The sequence below is a fragment of the Anser brachyrhynchus genome (assembly GCF_964034855.1).
Source record: "Anser brachyrhynchus genome assembly, chromosome: 1".
Classification (NCBI taxonomy): Eukaryota; Metazoa; Chordata; class Aves; order Anseriformes; family Anatidae; genus Anser; species Anser brachyrhynchus.
The window spans coordinates 7,239,941-7,263,641 of record NC_137694.1 but is presented as its reverse complement, the minus strand read 5'-3'; the positions used below and the strand labels follow the sequence as shown (position 1 = coordinate 7,263,641).

Genomic DNA, 23,701 nt, shown 5'->3' with positions numbered 1-23,701 from the left:
TGTACGTGGGCGAGGAGGAATTGCTGGCATGCAACTTGTTCGCTCGGCGTGTGTTTGCTTTTCGGAAAGAGGGTATTTTAAAAGGGATCGCTGGGAAAATATTTGGATTCATGTCGGGGAAGGAACACAGCCCTCTGGTTCAATCCTGTGTGTTTTTTGTTTTTTGTTTTTTTTTTAAAAGATACAGCCGCTGGTAGTCATTTTAACAGGTGGACTTCCCAGCCCTAGGGTTTCCTTTGGGCTGGGTATTTATTGCTTCAGCTGATTAGATCTCTTGCCCTGATTGATTTGACGTGGGATTTTTTTATTATTATTATGATTATTATTTTTCCCCCTTTTGTGTCTCGAAGTCTTGGGCTGAAATATCTCCCTGAAATGCTGTGTGTGTCCTGCATGCCAAGTTCAGGGCAGGTGACTACTTTGGTGTAATGTCACACTTAGGGACGGGGGGGGGGGGGGAGGGCGACTTTCAGTACTTGCTGGATGAAGGCTGATGCCTTCGTAGGCGTGCTGCAAAATCAGATTAGGAGCAGAGAAACGTAAAGATGGAAATGAACTTGCCTGGTAGGAAGAGTAAATAATTACTGCTTAAACAGCACAGGAGGGTCTGGAGCAGGGCACGTACCACCTTCCCCAAACTAGGGGGACAGCGACTGGTCAGACTTGTTGAAATTTATTGGGGTTTTTTTTAAACGCCAGCATCAGCAAACCCATGGAGGGCTTTCGTCTCTATAAAGGGCGGGTTTGGTTTGTGGGGTTTCTTAGCATCTGCTGTTCGGAGTCGCCTCCCAAGCAGTTCGTGCAGGGCTGGAGCGTAGGGCTTGAAAGTGAAACGTGTGGACAAGCAAAACTGAAATCGAAGCCTCGGTTTTATTTTTCTCCTAATAGAGGCGTAAAAAATGTGCGCGCTGTCAAAAATGTGTCAATATTCTGCAAATTGTCAGTTGCCGCTCATAACTGGATTAAATATTTCTCAATGTATAAGGCAATCTATTTAACCTCGTTGGATAAATTCATTTATGATGGTTAATTATTGGCATTCCTTATTTTATCTGCTGTCTCCTTTTGGATGTAGGAATTCACATAGAAAGCTACACTAAAAGCACATCCTGAGAGAAAACGTCTTTGCGCTTTGAGAGCAGAGAAGATAAAAATCACATTCTGTATGTGAGTCTGCTCTCACGTACCCTCTTTCTATCACAGTTGATTATGAAGATAATTATGTATAAATAGTTGTCTCTTGTAATTGGCCTTTGCCTCTTGCTGGAGTCATTCAGTAATGTCACAGTTTAGTGTTTACTGTTGTGAAATTGATATGGATTTCACAGCGCCTGGACTGTGACATCTGAGGCAGAAGAAGGGAACCAAAGAGAAAATGGTACGCTGGGTCGATTTGTTTGTAATGCACGGCCTGTCAATAACACGTATGATGCTTATTCTGTCCCAAAAAACTTCAGAGCACCTTACCAGCACCATCAGTTCCTTTTAGTGCAGGAAGGGGCTTCCTTTCAATCTGAAATGCAGCCACCTCTGAGGTGCAACGTGGTGACTTCCAGGCAGCAGCTGTAGATCAGGAGAGTGTTGTGCCCGGCTGGATGAGCACAGGGAAGTGCTAGAGAAGAAACCGCATGCAATCTATATATCTAAGGACTGCAAATCTGTAAGTTATTTAGATCCTAGTTTCCACGTGCTCGCTCCTAGCAGATCTCCGGAGGATGAAAATGTGGAGAAAAGCTAATGGGCACGGAGTGCAGCTCGCATAAATTCTGTATTTTTAGCCTCACAGAAGGGACCTTTACTTCCTCGATGTTGTGGCTCAAACTTCACCTTTACCCAGTACACGTCAGGCAGCCCATATGTTTCACTCCCTCGGTGTGACACGCAAAACCCCAATGCTGCCTCTTTGGTTAGCACTTCACTCCTGACCTTGCTACCTTCCTTCTTTTCTTTTTTTTCTCTTCCCTACCATACTGACATTTCTTTCCAGGCCCTTTTCTTTCTTTTGTAGTGCTGTAATACGATTGATTCTGGTTTACTTACTGGGTAGTTCCTCCTCTTGTGCCGTTAAGACAGTCATGCTGTACAAATAAACAATCGTAACAAAGAAGCTTGACTTGTAGGAGACCTTTATAATTCTGTAGCTGATTGTTTTGTCAGAAAGGCAGGTGTGTTCCTCTTAAGAGGAGGAGTTGCTTATGGTGCCATTCGGTCCTCTTGTGCCTTTTAATTGAATCCCTCCGAGTGCTCTTCCAGGAGTTAATCTCCACCTGACTTCTTGCGAGGCAGGTAAATACAAGAACCAGTTTTCAGAGGGAGTAACTGAGCTAGTTGGGAGGGCTTCAGCATTACAGGAGTTAGGTGATGAGGCAGCTATTTCAAGACACTGAATATATTGTTCAGTCTTGAGTGACTTGCCTAAGGACAAAGTGTGTGCCAGTAGCAGAGTCAGAAATAGAATCCAGGAGAGCTGCCCTCAGATAGTTGTTTTTTGTTGTTGTTGGTTTTTTTCCTCTTGTAATTACTATTCCCTCTGTACACACATGTAAACAGAACTGCTTTTCTGCTGAACGCATGCCTGTGATTACAGCGGAGACCTTCACAGAAAATATCCTTTTATTTGAAGCAGAAATTCAATTTTCTGTGCGTGTCCTGTCATATCTCTGAATAAAAGATGCCAGTGTTTATTTTTAGGGTCATCTCGCATGGACGTTGGTTTCTATAAGCGAATATCCTAAGGTGTCCCTGAGCCTCCTTTCCTCAGAACTCAGAGGCCAGTGACCTCAAGATAAGTCAGCAGAGCTGAAAGATGCAGCCCTGACGTACGTTGCTGGTTTTCTTATCAAGGCAAAGTTTGAAAGTTTCTCTGGGTCTCTGGGAAGGTAAAGTTTTCATTATAAATCTGCTTTCCATCTGTAAAGCAAGAAGCCAGATAATTGGCATCTGGTGGGATAATTTGCTGTGAAAATGAACACAGTAATTTAGGGCAGGCATGGCTATTCCCTAAAATCTGTGAAATATTTTAGCTAAGCCTCTCCAGTGTGAGCAAAGTTGGTTTTATTTTTTTTTCCTTTTTTTTTTTTTTTTAGGAGGTGCTGATACAGAGCACATTTTCTGTGGTTAATCTGATGTACATGAAATAAACTGCAGATATATTGATAAATTATGTAGTAAAACTGTAGCAATGTGTTCAGTGTTCATTTTTTCCAGATCACTTGAGTTCTAATTTTTTTTATCGTTTTTCATTCCAGATTACCATCATGAGATATATAAGATCTCTGACTACAGCAATGATGTTAATGGGGAGACCAAAGAAACACAACCCGTTTTTTTAGGTATGTGCTTGTGTTGATTAATTTCAGAGCAACATAGCGTGGCCATTTGCAATTAGGGAGGAAAAAAATCTCTGTGCAAGCATGGGAAGCGCCTGCCATTGTTTAATATGACGTTCTTTTCAAGACCCTTTTATTCTACGAATTGCCAATATATCCTTTATTAACACTGCTAAAAGTTGTAATTTCAGACATAAATGTTTATTAGTGTCTACACACAGTGCTAATTATCACTCACTCAGAGAGCCAGATGCTGACTCTGCAGTTTTGCAGCTCTGTGCTCACCCCATTTACATTGCATATTCTCTGGCATGCTTCACTGGCAATAGTTTGTGTAATTGGGGTATTACATCTTTGACATCTGGATAACAGAAATTCAATTTCCAGGAAGCTGCTATTTGTTTGGTTTTGCTTCTGCCTTGGGTGGGATAGAGGATTAATGTGCTGTCTTAATGTAATGTCCTTTCACCTCTGTAGCCTGCCTGCTAATCCTGCCATGGGAAAAATTAAATTAAATTAAATCAACAGTTAAAAATGTGTAAAGAAAACAGAGAAGTAATATAGTAATATATAGTCTGCAGCGTGATATATACCACAGCATGATAGGACTAGTTACCGGTGAACCTTTATCTTTCTTGCCTGTATGCTTGTTCTCCTCTATAACTCTTCTGTAGAATGCTTCTCTTCCTGCTTCCAGCCCCCTTCTGTCTCATCCAGGACCTCTTCTGGGTGCTGAACCCCTTTGCAAAAGGACAGTGGGCCAAATTCAGAAGAATAAAGGCGAGGTTTTGAGCTACAGTAATGACTCTTAGCTTACAAAGCAAGCTCTTGGTCACCTTGCTCAGGCTTTGGAGAAAGCAGGTGCCTTCACAGCAGGAAATCTGGAGGCGTCTGCCTTTCCTTAGCTGTACCGGGAGCCTAAATGTTTGTGAGGTGATCTAAGGTTTCTGGAGTCTGTGTGTGTTGCCCCCTAGAGCCAGTGAGAAGCACTAGTCCCGAGCATGTGAAGCAGCACCTGAAATCAAGCTGCAGGTAAAATCCTTTGGTCTCCTTAGTTCATTGTACCATATCCTTTCCTAGAGGTCAACGGCAAGTGGAAGAGAAAAGGGGACGTCTTGGATGGTGTGGAGTCTTCCGATTAGAATATTTACGAGGGGGGAGAGCTGTGTTAAATTCCCTTCTCAGCTTCTCACCGTTAGGGTTGTGAGCAAATAATTCTTCCCTACACCTGTTTCCAGGGAGAGTGAAGGAGGCTGCTAAGCTTTGCGTTTGGATTCTGTGTTGTGTAAGCACTTTTGGGTTGACCTGCACTAGAGATTTACCACGAATGTTTTCTCTTCAACCCCAAATCAGAATAAGGCTTTGTCAGGGGTTAGGCATCTAGCTGCTTAAGCCGGGGTGCTTCTAAGGCTGTGCAGGAGTTTGTGCTTTGCCATTTGTGCCGTGACTCAGACCAATTGATGATTTTGGTCTGGCTGCGTTGTCTTTTGAGGGCTGCTTCGTCTTCCGAGGGCAGGTTTGTTACTTGCTTTTTGTTTGGTTTTGTCGCTTTTTGTTTGCTTGGTTGATTTCTTTACGTGTCCAGCTTCTGGTTGTGACTGAATGTGCTCTGGCATCAAGTTCACCTACATCAGGAGCCCGTCAGAATTTAGTCCTTAGTGAGTCCCACCAGAGGACTTTCTTGTCAGGTGTTGAAGCCCAGAATTGCAGTCCTGGGAGCCCACCTTCAGCTGCTGTGAAAAGAAAGAGGACCCTATTTTCTAGAGACAGTCTGAGTTTCCAACTTCCAAATTTCCTCAAAACCTGTTAATTTTGATAAAACTAATGATTTACGACAGTGCAGGATCTGCAGATGAGGAATTTTTCTTCCTGTGGGAGCTGGGTTTGGTAGGTCGCCCAGAGCTCGCACAACCCTCTCTGCTTTGTCCTCAGTAGCTTACGCCGCTGTCCAGATTCCTTAATGACAAAGGAGGTGATCTGGGATGTAGGAAAAGCAGTGGTGGGAACTGAACTTGGCCGAAAGCACTTGAAAATTGAGCTCCCACCTTCCAGCGGAGATAGGGGATGAGCAGCACTTGGCATTCCAGCTTCCCTTTTGAAAATTTCACGTTGCACGCCGTAATTTTTCATTGTGCTTCAGGGAGGATGGGAGAACGATGCTTTCCCCGGCTCGTTGTCCTGTCCCCTAATAAGGCTGTAATCCCTGCTTCACTTAATTTCAATGTTCTGTGCCAAAATTAAACCTGGAAGGATAATCACTCCATCGAGTGCTTGGGTCCTTGGTTTAGAGTCAAGTTTATTCTTTGATTTAGGTCTTTTGACTGATCCGTGGGATGACTACAGCTGTTAAAACCTCAACGTGCTGCAGCCTTTAGTATGTAAATGGATGTTAAGATATGTCAGCGAAATTATTTACTGCAGAAAAGGGGAAATGTTAATGTCATCCTACAAGTGAAGCAGTGAAGCTTGGGAATAAGACGTGCAGATGTTTTGGTCAAGGGATGCACGGATGAGAAGAAGGGAGATTCTGGGGTAAATGATTAAACATTTAATGCGTTGTTGGGATCAAATGTCAGAAAAGACCTGTTGGACCTGGATTTTTATTTATTTTCATTTTTTGCAACAGCGCAAAATGGGCAAAACCTGGCTTTGGGTCAATGTGGGCTGCGAACTGGAGGAAGCGTCAGCACAAGAGAAATGTGGTGGTGGAAGCGACTTCTGTTGGGTGTGAGGGCACGCAGCACCACTGCTTTTTAAACGGAGCTTCATTGGCTTAGGAAGTTTGCACGTGTGTTGCAGTGGCTGAGTTTGTGGGAGATTACCCCGTCGTCTTTTCTAATCCTTTCCTCTGATAAGATGATAAATGAGAATTTGCATCTTCCTAGACAAAGGATGCAGTTAAGCGCAGCCTTTGCAAAATTCCGGGTGAATCTATTGCTGCTGCCTTTTGCAGGTGAGGACTGGCATCTTTTTTTTTGTTTTGTTTTGAAGGGAAGGGCTCGGATATCTAATATCAGGAGAGTGCTCTCTCTGAAAAGCAGGACGCAGCCCGGAGTGAAGTGCTTAAACCTTGAATGTGATCAAGATTTAAGACAGCCCTGTCTTCAGCTTTTAGCAGTTATCAGCGTTAATGTGCTGTCAAGGCTGCTAGCCCAGACTTGGAAACACAAGCCCGTGCAGGGACCGTACAACCAGGGTTTGCGGACAGCGCCGGTTAAAGCCAGCTTGTCTGTAAAAATATCTTTTGTATATACCACTTTTTTTTTTTCCCCCAGTCATAATATTTTATTATCAACACACAAAAAAAAGCGGAAAAAAAAATATACCTCCAGACTGAGTGTTTTTACAATGCTTTCAACTTGAAATTCAGGCTCTATGTTTGAAAGGTTAATGTAGAAAACTAATTATATTATCCTGGTAACCAAATGTGTGATGAGACATTTGTCTGTGTAATTAACAGTGAAGAACTTTTATAGTTTCATAAAATCGAATGCTGCGCGCAGGGTGCTTGGAGCATTTGTTTTGAAGAGATGTCCAAAACAGAGATGTTTATGACTGATATAAAGTGGAGCTGAAATGTACTGTAATGCAGGTGTCTGTGCATTTTACAGCATTTCACGTTGCTGAAATGGAAGGCAGCAGATTAATAACGTTAGCGTGTCATGATAAAATAAATAATGTGTTCTTGGAGCAGGGGAATGATGCATAAGTTACTCACTAATTCCAAGAATTTATTCTGTCCCAGAAATAATACCCTTTGCAATTTATTCATAGAGGAAAAAGTTGACTTACCGCAAGTCTGAAGTTACTCGGTACTTTTAATAGAATTACATCCCAAGTATGGTTGTTGCAGTAATAGCTGCTATTATTAAGACTGCAAAAAAGATCATTTGAGAACACAGATGTAGAAAATAACTTTGTCAAGCATTTCCCTTTCGGGGCTGAAGCACGATCTTGACATGGGGTATTTCCAAGACGACATTGTTGCGCTTCATTATTTTTTTTTAAATTCTATGACTCTGTTAGTATGTAAATGTAGAAACAGTTGCTCACTTGCAGTTTCCTGAGTGATTTAGTTGATGCAGTGTGGCCTCAAGTCTGTAACTTCGGTATCTGATCCTACTGGCTGTTTTTGAAACTGTTTTACCAGGCTCTTCAGAAGAGTTACTTTGTTGTGGCTGCCCTTGGGCCACCTCATCTCATTCATCTTCCAAGGAAACAGCCCTCCAGATTCCCGGTGGTCCCCGGGTCTGCCCCGGCTTTGGTTCTGCAGGTTGCTTTGCTCATATGCTGGTGATGTTCGTTAACTTCCTGGGTCTCGCAGCAGGCAGGGGGATGGATCAACCCGTGGGCTTCCGTGCTTAGTTTTGGAGCAGGGGCTGAGGCCAGCTAATCCGAGGGTGCTGATTCAGAAGGTGCTTTGTGTGGTGATGTGAAGGATGGTAAGTGCTTTCAAACATCACTTTAGAGCACTGGTAGGATGCCTCACCTAAGACGGCTTTGATATCCCTATATATTCGCTAGGGGTAGTAAAAGTCCCAGGCTCATAACTCATGGTGCTTGTGTGACCCTCTGACATTGTTCGTGACCGCCGCTCTCCCTGTTGACTTGGGTTTGAAGCTTTTAATTTGCAGAGCGTGTTGTTGCCTGTGTTACTTGTTCAGTGTAGGTTCTTACATGCCAGCGAAGGCTGGGGATCACTTGTTTGAGAAATGTGTGCTTATCCAATCGGCTTAGCTACACAGTTGCTCAATTCAAATTATCCGCGGAGCAGTCACAACAACTTTCCATTCGGTTTAGGAAACCTTTTGATCTGATAAGGAAACAGGCACACGGCTCCTCTATTTTCCCCACGCTGGACTTCACAATTTTCAGGAGCCCTGAACGGTACGAGTTAAGTGGCAAAAATAGCTGAGTTTTGGAAAGCTAGGGCATGACGTAGGTATAGTTTTTGCTGAGAAGGGTTGCCTAACTCCCTTCTAGGGTAACTCTCCCTTCTAGGATAACTGTTGTTCTTTTCTTGAGCACCGCGTAATGTTCACGGCGGTGTTTCGGCCAGTGTGCTGACTTGGGCTGCGCACCGAAGGTGGGTGCCGTGCATGCGTGCACCTCCCCGGTTCCCTGCAGTACTCCGAATTAGCCCTTACAAGTTCTTCAAACACGGGCAGCTGACTTTTTTGCTGGCCCCATTCCAGGAAGAGCACCATTCAAGTGGCGTCTAATAAGCTGGCATTTAGTAAGTTTGATTATATAACCCGCGTGCTCTGTCGCAGTTTCTTCTGGGCCCTCGAAACTTGCAAGCCGTGCCTCGACTTCTACTTTTTCCTCGCCTCTGCGGCCTTGTTTCCTTACAAACCGAACCGATGCTGTCACCTCGTGTGTGTTTGTCTGGGTGTCTATTGCTGTACTTCCTACACCCTTAATAATTTCTGAACTCACTCCAATTCCAGCTTAGTTTGACACAGAGGCAGAAATCTGAGATACTGAGGTCTTGCAGTAGGCAGCCTGATAGAAGTAAAAGTCTTGTTTATATAGCCAAGAAGGGAAAATTTCCCTAGGAGTTTTATCTGCCAAACCACAACAGAACACAAAATGAGACACTAATTCATAGAAAATCAGACTTTATTAGAAGTCAGCTACGAATACTTCCCAAAATATTTCCCATAAATGCTAAAAATAATGAAATTAATTGCAAAATATCAGGCCAAGAGAACATTACAGTTACTCGTTTACATAAGTCAAAAGGGGAAAAAAAAAACATTATACAGTCCATTATCCAACCTTAACTCATTCATATATACACTTTGAAAGATATGCATTAATTACATTGCAGTATAAAAGAAGTGGCAACCAAATATGTAATTAATGTTTTAACGAATGGGTATGGCTGCACGTCGCTTTATCGCTCTTTGTAGCGCTGTGATAGTATTTGACAAATTATTTGGAAAAGTCTAATGACCTGTTTGTAGGCAGCGAGCCATATTTATATGAAGTTCAATAAGCATAGCAGTGAAAAAATGCTCAAGCATCCAGAGGCAGAGAATTAATGAATTATCAATGGTATTTTATTAGCTAAAATTGTTAACAGTTGTGTTATTTGAGCCAGCGGCACGCCTAGCACGTGGACGCCACCTCCTAGTAGGACATTTATGTTTTATATCTGTGCGTTTTAAATTTTTGACATTCTTGCATCTTTCAAAGCAGTACGTTTTAACACTGTGCGCATACTTGCAGTAAGGAAAGAGATTGAAAGTAATTTGGGGGGAAATCACTTTTTATGAATATTTGATGTAGAATTTATGAAAAGGCTTTGTTTTGTCCTTTGTTGTTCTCTAAGATTACAGTCAAGCCATGCGGAAAAAAAATAAATTATATATAAGGGGCCATCATAGAAATTACTATAATAGTTATTAAAAAACATTGCTAATACATTTCTGCTATGACTCTTATTTTCACATGCAAGCTCCTAAACAGGGCAGTAATTTGCCATGCCTGTCTGTTTTGAACAGTAATTTGCAAGTGAATTCAGTGGTTTCAGATAAAACCCGAAGGGATTACACGGGCAATCTGAGAGGCAAAACCTGGGGCTGCAGGCTGCTGGCGGAGGCAATCCCACCTCCTCGGGCACGTACCCACAGGGCTTCCAGGGGAGGGCTGCACCGCAACAGTGGTGCTTTGGAAGCCCAGAAGAGGGGAAGAGATGCTGGGTTCTGGCAGATGGGCTGGGACGCGTGTTGCAAACGCTGCTCCTCCCAGTCCTCAGCAGCTAAGGAGCCTCTCAGGAGGCTTATCACAGACAGGTAACGCAGCAGCAAACTTCTCTTTTCTTTATTATCCCGTTCAGCATTTGAAAAGGAAGGCTGGCTCTTCCATAGGATGTAGTAGCTTGAGCTGTTTGGTTTTTCCTTTTTTTTTTTTTTTTAAATTACATAATTATCTATGAAGATCATCAGCAGTGGAATAGGTGATAGCAGAACTCTATCGTTGGGCTCTAGAGCTAATAGCCGGATGAGATAACCAGGGAGCAAGAAGTTAAATCCGTTCCTGCAGCAGCCCTCACGTTCAGGCAGGCAGTGTAACGTCCGCTCGGGTTGGGAAGACTGTAGCTGGGCAGTCACAAATTAAAAGCCATAAAAAGATGGAAACGTCATAACTGGGTTGGGTGGGTGGATGAGTTGTTGTAAACTTGCACGCTGTAGGCTTGACCTAATCTTCAGGGTGTGTTTTCAAGGACCTTCCTTCCAAAGAGAACGTATTTTGTGGGGGGAGTAAAAAGTTCATAAATGGGAAATCTCCCCAGTTTCAGTAGGGATCTAGGTAAATGCAAAGATATACTTAGGTAGGAGTTGCTGAAATTTCGGGATGAGTTGTGATATAAATGTAGGGATTTTTCTCTTTGGAGGTAAGCGTGCTCACATCATTATATAGGAAGACCTCTATAAAAAGGAACATGCAACCAGAATCAGGGCTGAATAAGCTCAATTAACATTAATATTTGATGTAATTGGGTAAGGGAAATTTAATCTTTCAAGCAGCGTGTCACCTGACCAGCAGCGGAGCATGCAGTCGAGTAAGCCTGATAGGAGGAGGTGGGTGGGAAGCTTTTTTGACGTTTAGGTACGTTTTGCTATTAAACACCGACACGAGTGGGTAACGTAAAGCTCCGAGAGCGCTACGTGCTGCTAAGTGGTACGACAGGCAGGGATCCTCTGATGCTGTCGTGCCGTGGAAGCGTTGGGAGCTGAGACGTGGGCAAGAAAGGCAGCCTTCAACGCCCAGATCCGAGCGCCTCGATCACTGCAGTGCCGCGGTACTCGGGGGCCTCTCCGTTCCCACCGAGGCTGGGGACTGCAAACGGTCAGCCCCTGGCTGGCTTGGGTCCGAGGAGCGTAATTTGTTAATTAAATCACCCGCGCGCGCATCGATCTGCAGACGAAACGGCAAAATGAAACGTAATGTAGAACTTCCTTGCAGATGGCTTTCCTCGACGCTTCGGCTGGCGCGGAGACGCCGTTACGGTCCTTCGCACGGGGCCGGCGAGTGGTTTCGGCGTTGGGACTGGAAGCTTTCTTGCAAAGCACCCGCTTTCCTGGTTGGAGATGCTCTGGGGTTCAGCCCAGGCTCGGTCCGATCACTCAGCTCATCTCTGCTCTGCTCCCTGGCCACGTCCTGAGTGTCCCTGGGTGCGCTGGGCTTGCCAGTGTCCCCGGCACGTGGAGCTTGGCTCGTGCAGGGTGCTGGGGAGGGAGATGCCACTTTTTTAACTCCCTGGTTTAGCAGAGCACCTACCTAAGAATGGTGCTGTTGAATTGATAAAACATTTCACGTGGCTGGCATTAGCACACTTTCAAATACCTTGTTGAACCAGAGCCAGTGCACACTATGTTTGGGTTTTGGAGAGGGTTTTTTTATTATTTTTTTCTGAAATTTCTTCTCTATTCCCGCTTTCCCAAAAATAGGTTTGCTTTGGGAAGCGGGAATGTAAATTGAATTCAGCATCCCAATTATTACTGTATTAAGTATACTATAAAGGGTCAATTCATCAGTTTCTTGATCTTTGTTATTCCATTTGCTTAGGGTGTTTGATTTTTCTATTACCAGTAAAATAAAAAAAATAGAAGCTTCTTATTTCAGAAGTGGTTATGAACACGTCCTTATTACCAGCGAAATGTAATGTATGCTTTAACGAGCAAAATAGCTACTATCTGCCCAAAACATATATATTCAGTGTGCAATCAGCAGTTTCGAACATAAAATTAATACTTAAACGGTGCCAGGAGTATTAAAGTATGTAATTGTTATTATTTAAATGTCCTGGATTTATTTGAAACAGTCACATTTTTCTTGTGTGTATTTTCATTTTGTTTTCCTAATCTACGCTTTAAGACACCCAGCAGTTAGGCTATGTACGGTTAGACACGTATTAGCTGCTTTTTAATTTATTCCCGGGTAATCCAGCATTATTAAATTCTGTGGAGTGAGGAACTGATCCTGTTTATTAAAATCAATAGGTGCAGTGTTACTCTATGTTAGGGTGTGGTGTGGTGGTTTTTGTGTTGATTTTTTTTTTATTTCCTTTGTAAAATCTGTCCTTAAGCGTACAGCAAACTGCTCTACAAAGGTCTGCTTCCTTAGGCTATACTCGGAAAATATCCGCTGATGTCAATGCCTGAATAGGATCAGTCTCTTAAAAGGATAGATTATTTGAAACTGCTCTAGCTATTATTATTTCCTTCTGGAGAGAAATAATCTTGCTCATCAAAGCCTTGGAAAGGGCATCAGGAAAGCCAAGTTCAGCAGGTCTTTTAACCATGTGAGACCTCAGCTTCAACTGTGTTAAAGCATAGCCTAGTGTGCACCAACTACTGCTCATCCGTGTCTTTGCTTTCTCTCTTTTATTTATTTATTTGTGTACTCCAACAGCTAGGAACTCTTATTGGCATCTAAAATCACTAATCTCAACCCATTACCGTTTTTGCTAATTTACAGTGATAACTGTGGCTCTGTTTTCATTAGGAGATGAAAGCCGGGAAATTAAAAAACAAATTACAGGGATGAGAAGATTACTGAATGACAGCACTGGAAGAATCTATCAGCGAGTTGGCAAAGAAGGAGAAAAACTGAAGGAGGAGCCCCAGGATTTAGACTTAGCCTGGGCCCAGCGCCTGAATCCCCCCGCAGAGTCCCAAGCGAGCCTTCATCCTTCCCAGAGCGGAGCGTGGAATGAATTGTCACCCCAAGCCAGCCATTTTTCAGGGCAATACGGAACCCGATCCAAAACGTTCCAAAATCAAACGCGAGCCGTGACATCCAATGGTATGATCTGCATTAGATACTGAAAACAGTCCGTTTTTCTTTTTTTTCCTTGTGCTGTACTGAATATCTGCCTTTGTTCTGATGATTTATTGTACCGCTGCACTGAAATCAGTTATAGTTCAGAGTCTACGAAATGAGCACATAGTTATCACTTTGAAAAGGTGCGAAAGTGGGCACAGTGCATTCTGCTACCATCTGTCCTAGCTTTTAAAATGGATTCCTGGTGATAGGACGAGAATTACTCAATTCTGTTATATAGGCTTAATTCCTTTCCAGTACTTATTAAAACAGCTTTTGCCATTGTTATTAAATTCATAGCTAATTAAATGTCAACTGGTACCACCCCTCTTTGCAGTGAGTAATGTAGTACAGTTGTGACACCACTTGCGGAGCAGGATTCTACTGGCTTTCATAAGGTGATGGAATCAGGCTTATAACTGGCCACTGAACTTCAGGTACAAAATCCCACTGGAGCCCTAGGGTTTTATTCTGATTAGGACCAATGGAGAAGAGAGAGGATGGAGTCTACCTACGAACAGCATGTACTGTGGTCTGTTTTGATCTGACAGAGAAAAGGAGATGGGTTGTGCCTTTTAAATGCATTTCTCTTAGTTTTCACTCCCAGAAAAAGAAGGTTTTACTACCAAATTCTTGAAGGACTTCCTTAAGAAAAGGAAAGGAAATTAAGGTTTTGCTCCTGATACAAGTCCTACGCTTAAAAAAGTTTTCATATTCAGGTTCGAACATGTAGAAAATAAAAAAAAAAAATTGTCAGATTGAATCTGAAAACACTATCAATTTTCAATTTCCAGTTGGTTCTGAAGGTATTCATGCTTCCCATAGAGGGGCATCTGTTGTGAGTCCTTATCTAAAGGCACACGTTCTCATTGCTTCTAACATACAAAAAAAAAAAGTATTGTTATTATTCTCAGTACTGTCCTTTAGGAAGTAATATCCCCACACTAAAAGGCACGTGGTCTTAGAATTCACAGGATCGACTGGGTCTCTGTAGATAATGATTCACATAGATGTGCTGGGTGACATGGAGAAAGATGTTGCAGTAAGTCATGCTAGGTTGGTTTGCTTTATAATGCTTACTAAACAGTGGTGGTTTTTTTTTTTTAGTAACTTAGCAGATCTAAAGGAGAGGGGAAAGCAGACACTTGTTTGGATTTTGCATTCAAGTCTAAAACTGCACTCTCAAAATCCCACCGTAGCAGCCCTCTAAGTGTGGCAGGACCTGAATTTCATTACGCATCTCCCTCTTTGGCTTGAGAGTCCCTGGGCACCTGCAGGGGCAGTTCTCAGCACGCACAGGAGCGCCCGAGCCTGCACAGCTTAGGTGCCTGGTTCCTGGATCCAGCAAGTAGGTGGAGCAGCACCTATATCCCCTTAGGGGTCTGATTCAGCAGGTGAGCTAAACCATGTCGACAGGATTTGGCCCCGTCTGCAAGAAAATGTCAGCTTTTTAGCTTTTCGCAGGAGGAAAGATTTTTTTTTTCTCTGATTTGTGATGTCGTACAGGTTAGCACGGTCTCTGAGACAGTCGGCTTGGGCTGAGATGAGCTCCCCAGCTCGGTAGGACGGATGCCCAAATCTCCCCATCTCTCGGGGAAGTGCACCAAGGGAGCCTGGGTGGAGGCACCTTCCACCCCTCCCTTTGCAGCTGCTCTGCTGCAGAAAGGAATGCGATCTCTAGGCTATTACATAAAGCTGGGTGTGGGCCCTCTCCTCTGGTCACCTTCGCAAAGCAACCTGCCCAGTTCTCTGAGGGCAAGGTGATGGGTGTCTGCCCGCAGCAGGGTGTTCAGGATCCTGCTCGGCAGTCCCACTGCTGGGGCTCTGGTGCCCCGTCTCTGCAAAAAGAGAGCTGCTGAGGCATTTCTGGGCTGCAGGCAAGCTCTGAAGCTTCTACTCAGCTAGCACACAGCTCTTTGGGGCAGCTATGCTGAAGTCCCTAATTCCCCCCAGTCCCTTGCATTGGGAACCCAAGTATCTAGTTCAGTATTTTACATGTTATTTAAAGGATGGACAAAGTCCTTTAAAGCTGGTTCTAGTAACGCTGAGCAGTACATCAAGGGAGATGCTGCTTCTTGGGATTTACTTACCACAGTGTTTAAATTCATGAACAAAGCTGCTCAGATAGGAAATAAGACGATTATTTAGGGCTCTTAGGCTTAGGTCATGACTGGGGAGATGTCCAGGCACATATAGCTGGTGGTTTGAGTCCAGAAACTGCTTCTGTCCACTGGATAGATCAAACCATACAGTCATTTAGGTTGGAAAAGACCTCTAATATCATCAGGTTCAACCATTAGATACTGTATGGGAAGCCAGGGTCTGGCAGATACACATTGTAGGCTGCCTGGATTACTCAGATTTGAAAGTAATGGACATCTGAATCCATCTAACTAGTATGGTTATTGACTTGCAAGCTAAAGGTTGTTCAAAGGAAGGCTGGAATGGATGTTTAATAGATGCTGGTGTGTAGAAGGCAGGTGTGGGGAAAAAAATGTATTGCCAAAGATAGACAAAGAGAGATAAGGAGTAACAAGGAGAGACTAGAAATTGCTGCAGCAGAGGGAAGAAGAACAACATACTTGAAAAGCAAAGTGATTTTTTCCAAGCTGGACTTCAGGAGGCAGTTCTACAAGTCAGGGTGTCAGGTAGACATCTGTGACCCACTGATTTTAGTGGATTTTTGATTTTAGTGGCCCCCTCTTGGGGCCATAAGCAGTGGTAAGCATGCCTATCCAACTAGAATCAACAAACTCAGCGTCTGGCTAAAATATTTGAGTCTCATTTCTGGAGCTCTGTAAGAAATCCAGTAGCGATGCAGCAGCTGGATTTCTTTTTTTTGTTTGTTTACACCAAGATTGTTTGCAATGGATTTCACTTGCATGTTTTTTTTTCAAATACAAACTTGTGCAGTAATTTTACCCCGATTGAATTTACTCTCAGCAGATCCAGCTGCAAGGACCGCTGTCCTGGGCTACTCGCAGCGCACACAGGGGAAGCAGTGTGTTTGTGTAATGTATTTGTGTCTTCTCTCAATCATACAAGCTAGTATCAAATTCACATGCTGGCTAGCTTCCAAAAAGAGAGGGGAGATGGCTCTTTAAAGACTCCTTCATAAAAATAAAAAGTCTGTTCTCTTTTTAAAATTAAAAATTGATTTATAACAAGTTGAAAAGGGTTGCTTTTGTCCTCTAAAAATGATAAAGATAGTGCTTGGAACAATGACTGAGAACACTCTCTAAGATGTTTCTTACAAAACAGTAACTGATCAGAAGAGTGAGGATAGAAATAAAATAAAAAACCCTCATGAATATGTATGGAGTCAGTAGAACCCTGCTTTGATTTGAAATATTGGTGGTCTCTCTTTCCCATTTCCAGTACCTATGGTAGATTTACATGGGTAATTTCTATCAATGCTAATGGGGATTATAATGTAAATCCCCCGTGCCTCAATGGGAAAATAGACCCTTTGGTTTTCCATCAGGAGACTGAGTGCCTGCACGCTTTCATTAGGGATGTATTATATTGCAACAGGGAAGACGGACAGGTATTTACTGATCGAATTTGCTTTGTCCAATTTTTACTTGTAATTCAGCACGATGTAGAGTCTTTGTTAAGAAGACAACAAAAGCCACCAGCCCTGTCTCCTACTGTAGTCTTTTCAGATATTATTTCCAGAGGCCTGCTAAAGTATGGGATTTTGATGAGGAGGGAGGATGGGCCTTATCCCAAGGAACTTACTTATCCTAAGGAACTTGCTAGTCTCAGCAGAGAAGAGAGAGAGACCGGAGAAGCCTGCAGGAAGGGATGACGAGGGTTTCCTTACTATGTATTTCTCTTATTAATAAAAATCTCCCGATTTTCTGGGAAACAGATACTCCCTTTCTGCAGTACCTGCTTGTCTTACTGAAAAGTACAGAGTTATGCTGGTGCTGTTAAGTTTGAAAGTAGTCGTGAAGCTCACATCTGCTTTAAAAGGCTACATTAACAAATAGGTGAAAGGATATTGGTGGAGCCAAGTTCAGGGATTCTGAGTAATCTGCAAAGCCAAAGATAACATTTGTTTTCCCTATGTACTTGTTACAATGGGCTAAACATGTTATGGACCATTGAAAACATAAAATCCTATCCATGCCCCAAGGAGCTTTCAGTGTGAATAGACAGGGTACAAAGGAAGGATGATTTCAAACTAGGCAGGGTTGTGCTGAGTCAGTAATCTGGTTTTGTTTTAATATGAGGCTCTCAGCCTGTTTTCCAGATTGCTTTTTACTCTTAGAAGTTGTTATAGTTACAGCTGTAACCTTGAAGAAGAAAAGCCAGTGGAACTATTACATTCACATTTATTAGATTCTCAGAGATTCTTAAAATGCTCCATTTGTCCTAATGCAGTGTGAACAGTTGTTGTCCGTGGATTTGTTGTCCGTGGATTACTGAATTTTCAGTAGTGGGGACAATCAAAATATGTGAGGAAAGGAGGAAAGTGGTACCCAGAAGACACGAGCAACCTTTAAGTGACACATCGGTTTAGCTTTGGAAGTAACTCAGCTCTGGGAGAAAAAAGCACCAGCTTTCTTAAGTCTGATAGATGACACATAAGGTCTGACAGAGTGAATGGGACAAGGAATAAGTACCTGGGAAGGGAGTTCTGAGGAACGAGGGGCACGTTGGAAGAACTAAGAAAGGGTGGGATCGGTCTAGCAGTGGCCAGATTTTCAGCCGTTGAAAATGAGGATTGAAGCCAGAGGATGTGCGTGGGCCTGACATCAGTGGAGCCCTGATGAAAAGAATGCAAACCAAACCTAGAGAGGTATTAATAAACCAGTTTGGCTTCAGAGGAAAGCAAAAGTAATAATGAAAAATGGAAGGATTTATGAGTGAAGATTAAATGAGTTGCTTATGTTCGCTTTAGCGAAGTAATGATAAAAGGGCACCTGATAACTGTCAGGATATGGAAGAAAAAGGGAAACACGCTCTCTGAAGTCCACCATATGTGACACCAAGTGAGATGATTTTTGTTAGATCCATTTGTATATATCTTCATAAAATGATCATCCCTCCTCTTGCATGCTTTGATGAGCAGTAAAACAGCCATCAATTTAAATGACGCTGAGCACATTCTGAGACGAAGGGAGGTGCGTTCCATCTGGCCTCGGTTGCAAGCAGACACTGCTAGGTGTTTTGTTGAATTTTGAATTTTTTATTGGCAATATTAAAGCCAGGGATGCGGTTATTTTAAACTAAAGCACAGGATGTAACTGTTCAGGTAAAGCTGGAAAACTCTGAACTGTTACAGCCTAATTCAAGACCTACGGTGCAAAACTCTTGGAAGGCAAGGCAGTAATAACAGCATTTGAAAAGTGTGTGAATCCAGTTAAACAGTAGTAAGAATTACTAGAAAAGGGTAATCTGTTGAACTACTATATTCATCTTCAAGGAGAAACTATGGAAAACCCATCTCATAGGTCAGAGTGCTGGAAAACATGCCATAGAAAACAATTCCACGCTAGCAAACAGAGGAGCAAATCTGAAAGCTTTTCTTGCTGGTGATTTTTTTCTATTCTTTTTTCCATTTTGTTTGGGTTTGGGTTTTTTTGTGTGTGCGTGTCACATTCTCTGAATAGAGGATTTTATTTTCATTCTCAATTCTTCGTGTGGTAAAGAATCACATGTAACATTCAAGCAGTTTAAAAAATTCTTAGGCCCTCATTTAATGTGCAGTATAAACCTTTATTACGCAGCCTGTCTTCATTCTTTGTAAGACTGCTCTGGGAGATGGGCTTTTTTGTGTGTGATAAAGTGAGTATGTTTATAATGAGGTTTGGTGCTATTGTTATTCAAGATGAACTAGCCTAACAATAGAGAGCCCTGCTGCGAGGAGTGCATTGTATTCACGCTCTGAGCAGTCTTCTCCAGCCCATGTAACATTGCATCCTTTACTGTATATAATTGCGCATCCTAGTAATTGGATAAAACTTAGCATCCTCTTCCTCTTAAAAGGGACCACGCTGAAAATTATTTGCTCTCTTGCTTTGGATCTAATTTCACGATCAGGCGTAGTGATAATAGTTTCAGATTCCTGCTGGTATTTTTTGTTTGTGTGGGTTTGTAGGGGTTATATCGCCTCTGACGTATTTCGTTCCTCTCTCTTTCAGGAGAAATCCCAATGGTGAATTCATCAATTGGACCAAGCTGCTGTACGTGCAATTGCCAGTCAACTCTACAGGCTATTCTTCAAGAGCTCAAGACCATGAGGAAATTGATGCAGATTCAAGCAGGTACAAAGACTGGTCCCATACGTCTGTGTCCATGTCTAGCATCTTCTTGTTAGGAAAAATAGTCTCTTAAGACAGAGATCTATCTGGACATTCAGCAAAACCTGGGCAACCCGGACCGTTTATTTCTGGTTGGTTGGTTGGTTTTGACACATTGTTCAAAGTCAAATTTTCACAGGCTCTGTGGAAATGTAATTTTTACTTTTTCTGTAACATGGGACGTGAACTTGTAAGAATCTTTTGAAGCTGAACTACAAAAATAATAGTGTGGTTAGATACTCTACTAGTGGGAGATGAGTAGGTGGGTTAATACGCCACAACTAACCCTGGTTTGTGTGTATTTGTTCAGAGGTGCCAAACGCTACTTTGCCTGTTATTACCTAGTCCACTAATCTTAGGGAAAAATAAACAAAACAAAAACAAATTTGGAAGGCAACCTGAAGTTACTGGATAGCACTTCATTCAAAGATTTTTCAAGTTGCAGCTCCGCGGTAGCCTAAACTGAGCTAGCTGCTGCATGTTGTGGCCTCCACCCTTCTTCAGACTGGTCTACCATTTCCTGTACTAAGCTATTTCTACTAGCTGAACTAGCAGAAATCTGTTCACTGGGGAGGACTCTGGGGGCTAAGTTTCTGCTAGGTTAGGAGCTGAAATAGAACAGCGCAGAGCTAGAAGAGCGCCAGAGCCAGCAAGATAACGAGACTGGTAGCTGGGAGTTAGGTAGGTGATCGAAGGCTGCCATGAAGCGTACAGCCTCTGTGCTTTGTAAAGGGTGGTGTTAATCCTAATGAGGAGTTGGAGACATTGGAGGTTTTTCAGCCGAATTCCCCATCCATTGTGAGCGATAGGGAGTGGATCCATGGAGGTTTTTCTTACAGTGACTGGATAACAACTCTGTAAGAAAAGAGAGTGTTGAGTAATTCCCTGAAACATGGGTGGAGTGAAGGGCTGACTAAACTCCTTGTATCCCCAGCATATAGTGCTTTAGTGAGCTAAGGGGAGGATCAGATAGGTTTTGTAATACCACTTGATGCAAATAAAAACGATTTTTAAAAAGTCATCGATGTACGAAGAAGTACACGAAGGCCCAGTTTTACAATATTTTCTGGGATAGGGATTTCTTTACTCACGTGTGCTGATTTTATTGAAATTATGTGCATGATTAAATTTTTTTTGTGGTATTTATGCCAGAAGATCTGGCTCCTCAATAGCAGGAGTATTTCATATTTATTATGTATTTACAATATAAAAACTTTGTTAATTAGTGAATCTCTTGATGAAAAGACCAGGGAATAGTCCATAGTTTCTGGTATGCATGGAAAAAATGTTTTTTCAGAGAAAAAAAAGTTTGGTATTTTTGTTGCTAAAAGAAAAAATGTAAAATGTGAATATATAAGTGAAAGTGTAATAACTTCTTTTGGTATTCAGACACCCTTCTGTCTAAATGATAAACTATAAATTACAGCACTGTAAGTCCTTACTAGAAATTAAATACCACAGAAATAATTTAATAAACAGTATCACAAGGTTTGTTTTTTCCCCAAGTTTTGTAGGCGAGAACCCTTAGTAGTTCACTTGTAGCTTGAATGAGTTTGATTTGCATGTGGTGAAACATAGATGTCTAGCACTTTAGTAGGTTTTTTTGGTTTTCCCCTTGATCTTGATAAATATTAATACAAGTCATTGTATCTGCATAGTGTTCTGCCGGAGGACTGGCTCATGTTGATACGGGTTCAGGATTGGTGCCTTAATTTGTGCAAATGACAGTGGATACTAGAAAACGCAAAATATCGATAATTATAAAATACGGTCTCTTGGGTTTCAAAAGTAACACATGAACTGTCAGTTTCTGTATGAGCAAAAAAAAACTGATACAACTTGGGGTTAGTTTTTTTTCCTAGAAATTAAACTATTGAATAGTGTTTTCACTCATTCTTGACATAATGGTACTTGAAATGTTCTTGCTGAGCTAATTAACTTGGTGACTACATTCAGAAAAATAACTGTAATTGCATTAGCACTTGTGTTATTTTATCAAGAAAAGATGCTCAAAGACAATGAGATTCTCAGTCATTCAAGAGTATACAAATTAATCATTGCTTAAGCCCTTTATGTCACTAACTATCCAGTGGACACTAGGAGGAAGAGCCACATATTCCCGATTTTCCTAAAACTATTCATCAATATGTCTGGAAATACCTCATAGTGGAGCTCAGCGTCATTATCCCCATTGTACAGATTGGAAAATTATGCAAAGGTGATAAAATGTAACTGTTCCACATGCACAAACAGCACTGAAAACTGTACCATTTATCCAGAAGATGAGTTCAGTATGCCTGTAGTTTAATGGTGTGTCTGTGTGGTTATGCATGTTTCTTTGTCTATAAATTTAATTCATTACTTTTTTTTCATTCAGTTGGAACTCAAAACAGACAGCAGCCTCCTGTTCCTCTGATTTGTGCGCAAAAGTCGACAATATCAAGAAAGAGAAATAAAAAGAAAAAACTACCCCTCAAAACTGCTGAACCAATTACCATGAATAAGAAAACCAGCACTGCAGAGAATGAAAAGAAGCTGTCAGCAAACTCTGAAAGATCAAATCTGCAAGCAGTTGAACCCCCCCTAAGTTCAGAAACCCCTGTTTCAGGATTTGGAATTATCCTTGAATCAACTTCATCAGATGTAAGTTACATTTCAATACATTGAATCACATGTGTTTAAAGCACTGATTTGGGAGAATCTGTACTCATGTCAGCTTGAAATGTATTTCCTCTTCTTGCAAGAATAAACAAGAAAAACTTGGGTAGATTTGATGGAGACAGTGGAGTTCGACATGGAGAGTGCTAATTAAAAATTGTGGGTGTTTTTTTTTTGTTTTTGTTTTCCATCTTTCATGAGCATGAAGTTTGGTCTTGAATTCAAGGCTTCCTGTTGTCTGAGCTTGCAGTGGAAAATTGTTTTTCTTTACCTGTCCTGTTGCCAAGAGCCACCATGAGATCAGGAGCTGTGGAAAGTGCTCTGTGTATAAAGATTCACAACCCTGTTATTTGTTGATTAATTCAAGTAGTCCACACATCAGCCCTTATCCTGCCTAGATGTGCTTCACTGAATGCCTGGCTGGTCCTACTGACCTCAGAGGACTCCTCACCTCCATAAAGTTCATACCCGTCTTTGCTGAATTGGGTTCTTTAGTCTTCATTGCTGTGGCTGCTGTGGCCTTGGCACTGTTGATGATGTCCCTGTGATTAAAGGGGCCCAAATTTGCTGCTTTTAAAACATGTACTTGTCACATATAAAATTGCAGTAAGCATATTTTCGTGATTCACATAACATGTATGCATTGATAGAAATTTCATGTATCTGGTGGCTGATTGGCTTTGTTTAATGACCAAACAGATGTAGTCTGAACAGTTCACTGATAAGTAAACTGATCATTAATTTCTCTAATACATTTTTAATTTTGAGAAGGCAGTTTCCAATTTCCTAAGTACTGTGAGATAGAAAAACATAATTAAATTCAGTATCAATAAGCGTAAATGAAAACAATGCTGCAGATAATGTTCTACCTTTCTGGAAGTGGGAACTAATAATAAAAGAGAGTAGTCATGATAATTCAGTTATATAGATGCAAGCCACACCACTAATTAGATTGCAGTCTCTTGCCATAGAGTCTGTGTAGTGATATAAAGTAACTAGTTTGATGCTTTTTCAAAGGTTTTGTTGTATGATGCTTAATAATGTCTGAAGGAATGTGTTTGGGGAGGGACTTGTAATTTTGCTCCAATACGTGATTTCTGCTTGTAATTTTTCTTCGCTTGTGGCACTCTCTTTTAGTTTGAAACACAGTTTTGAAAACAGTTTTGTACTTGCAATGGAATTTAATTTGGCTTTATGAATGTGTTTCATTGCTGGACACAATCCTTTGTAGGTGCCAATTTGAACTTAAAAAAGAACAGAAAGCATGTGGTTCATAAATCAGATCTTCATCTGCCCTCCCGTGCTTTGGCCCCTGTTTGCCACAGCAGTTGTTTGAATATATTTACAGAGCCAGAACCCCAAGACAAACAAATTGATTTTGTTTTGCCTTTGGAAAGAAAACAGTTGAGTTCTGAAAACACATATATTTAACAGTGAAAATAAGATGTGACCTTAAACATTTTGAAAAGGCTAAATAAAGTCATTTCTTTCAGACTGAATGGTGGTATTATGTTTTTCTATTTAGTCGTAAGCATCTCTAGTGTGCTCACAACCAGCATGTCTGAGTGC

At 41.8% G+C, this 23,701-nt stretch overlaps 1 protein-coding gene across 9 annotated transcripts in view; it reads left to right on the top strand.

Annotated features, from left to right (window-relative positions):
• BEND7 (BEN domain containing 7) overlaps positions 1 to 23,701 on the top strand; it is a 47,657-nt gene that overhangs the window by 1,098 nt on the left and 22,858 nt on the right. For 6 of the 9 annotated variants that reach the window (XR_013955410.1, XR_013955411.1, XR_013955412.1 and 3 more), the window contains exons 2-5: positions 3,249 to 3,332; positions 12,846 to 13,145; positions 19,316 to 19,438; positions 21,852 to 22,117. Coding sequence is in view for 4 of the 9 variants with exons in the window: in XM_080605744.1 (XP_080461870.1) it covers positions 3,249 to 3,332; positions 12,846 to 13,145; positions 19,316 to 19,438; positions 21,852 to 22,117 (773 nt within the window). In the remaining 5 variants the exon portion in view is untranslated. Of the gene's footprint in view, positions 1 to 21; positions 2,287 to 3,248; positions 3,333 to 12,845; positions 13,146 to 19,315; positions 19,439 to 21,851; positions 22,118 to 23,701 lie in introns of those variants that run through there. The other 3 variants (XR_013955409.1, XM_080605746.1, XR_013955413.1) reach the window with 2 other exon arrangements.